We start from the raw sequence: 2,635 nt of genomic DNA on the forward strand, positions 1-2,635 counted from the left end.
ACCTCTCCCACTCAGGGGCGGCTCGTGGGGCTAAAAAGTGGATGTGCACAATTAAGCTATCGCAAGCTGAAGATAGTCAAGGGCATAGTAAATAAGACGGTGGATAATTTTAGGATCTTTGGGGTGGTGAGGGAGGACCTCGTGCTTTTATTTTAATTCTTTTTACTTTTCGCTTTGATTTCTAGTACTAAATTTGTTTGTTAGAGCTCTAAACATCAATTTCGTTCATCCTGAACACTAAAGTAATAACTTTCACTTCTCCACGACAAAACCATTCAAAGGCACAACTCAATAGGACAGTCACGTTCACCTCCCTTAGGTTCACGGTTACAGCGTCACTTAAAGTAGTGCAAAGACGGACAATGAACCAATCACAATTCATTTGAGCACTCCGCTGGATTGCTCCAGGGCTCACATAATATTGGCAAAGAATAGCGTACAGTCTATTGCATTTATTTTTAGGCTGTCTGCTGTGGGCTGTGTTTCGGCACTGTTCCACAGGAGCACATTTGAGATCTGCCGTCTTATTAATATATTAATGTACCGCCAACCTCTCTACGAGTGTCATCATCGTTTGGGTTATCCCCAAGAACGACTAAATAGGTCAGGTCACACTGTTGAATATACAGTCGAACCTGCCCTGACGGCCACCTCTATAAGACGGCCACCTGTACAAACAGCCACTTTCCATTTCCCCCCTTGCGTTTTTTCTATATAATTTAACTGTGTAAAACAGGCACCTGTCCAACGCGGCCACCATATTTTAACGCACAACCCTTATCACACTAAGCAATAATACCTGTCTTAGACGGCCACCTTTGTGACTCCATTACGTTTTGTCATAAATTGTGCAGTGGCCCCTGGCGTTGTGGGCGAGCCGTCATAATTCAATCACCTGTCATTGTTGTTAGGTAGTCCCTCCAACCGATCATGTTGCGTAGGCCCCTCCCACTGTTGACCAATAGCTACCAATTTTCAGCTGCTGTTGAGGTTTAAAGCGTGTGATCCCTCATAACCCATAAACCCCGCCCTGAACTCATACGCAAATCGTAAGTGAGATGAGTTGTCACTTTTTACCCAGTCTGTAACAAAGTCACAAAGGACGTCAACATGAACTTGTGACAGAAGCGTAGCTCGTTCTCCGAGTGGTGGCGACCCATGTGTTTGTTTTAATATGGTACTCGGTCTTCCTCGTCTGATACATTTAGTTTTATTGACACCCTTGTGCAAAATAGCAACAAAATAAAAATTACAAACAAAATACAAACCGCCACCACCACCACCACCACCACCAACAAAAACAACAGCAATGCGGCTACTTTTGATTGGGACCTCAGATGGAAAGGTTTGTTTTCTTCATCTTGATCAGTCCTGCCTAAGACGGCCACCTGTCTTATACGGCCACTTTTCTCCTTGACAATGGGTGGCCGTCTTACACAGGTTTGACTGTATATATATCCTATTATGTTTAGTAAAACTAAAAGCGCGTGGACTTTGGCATGGCATAGTAGATGTTTAATGGCGCTATAGACACAGAAATGACAGTTATAATGGTGCCAGTGAGGACCTTGTTTTGATAATATTCGGCTAGAGTTTGTTTCTGGCTTCTTTTATCAAGTCTTATTATTGTGGGTGTTTTACGTAATAGAACATAAAAATATTTTGGGCGGCAGAGCACGGCCGTGCTCTATGGACGAACCACGCCTGCTCCCACTCTCTTTTTAAATTAGGCCTACGCCTACTTCTTACTTTAAAATAGTATTCTCTCCACACACACACACACACACACACACAAGCTTTTAGATCTAGAATCTAGTTCAACAGCCTTCTTTCTCCTAACATCAAGACAACGCCCTTAAATTCTTTGGGACCCTGTACACTACACACCCAGACCTGTGAAAGGCAGTTTCTCACTCTCACCTCCGGTTAAGATTATTAGGTCTAGTGATGGAATACAATAGATCTACACACAAACCCTTCTTTTGTGATGACGAAATTTCAACCTGTTATTGCCCCTCTGCGTTTGCCTAGAGTACTATGCTGACAGAGACACACCTTTATAGAGTAGAGATATTAGATCTAGATCTAGATTCTAGATTCTAGATCTATATTCTAGATCTATATATATCTAGATTCTAGATCTAGATTCTAGATCTAGTAAAGATTATTTTTCTGGAGAATCCTTTGCCTTTGTTCTTCAACTTTAAATCAATGTTTAAAGCTTGAACTATAAAAACCAAGTTCTAATTATAAACCAAAAAATTCACATTTCAAGTAAAGAGAATAGAGATCTAAAATTGAGACAAGAAATCCTCTTCGTTAGGATTGCACACAATAAGACAAGACTCATCAATACTTCTAAGGGAAAAAACATCCAATTTTCTTTTTTTGTAAATCTCATTCTCACCGCACATTGTGGATAGTGGTTTTCCCGGTGTCTTTCACACAAAAAAATGAACTTCAGTCAAGTCGCTTGTGCCCGTTAGCTTAGATCTTAATTCTGGAACAAGCACAGTTCATTTATTAGGCCTACGGTCCCTTCCTTTCCGAATTTTGCCTCACCCAGATACCAGTTTGATGAGTTTGTCGAAACCGGGCGGCCACATATCACACAAACACAGCTGATATGACCCGT

The 2,635-nt window shown here is 41.4% G+C and overlaps 1 protein-coding gene across 1 annotated transcript in view; it reads right to left on the reverse strand.

Moving 5' to 3' along the window:
• Positions 1 to 2,635, reverse strand: part of LOC101848592 (glutamine--fructose-6-phosphate aminotransferase [isomerizing] 2) — a gene marked incomplete in the record, with an annotated part of 50,042 nt that extends 47,407 nt beyond the window's left edge. The window contains 1 exon segment of the mRNA XM_035970246.1: positions 2,408 to 2,635. Coding sequence (XP_035826139.1) covers positions 2,408 to 2,414 — 7 coding nt within the window.

The sequence above is a fragment of the Aplysia californica genome, unplaced genomic scaffold, assembly GCF_000002075.1.
Source record: "Aplysia californica isolate F4 #8 unplaced genomic scaffold, AplCal3.0 scaffold00241, whole genome shotgun sequence".
Classification (NCBI taxonomy): Eukaryota; Metazoa; Mollusca; class Gastropoda; order Aplysiida; family Aplysiidae; genus Aplysia; species Aplysia californica.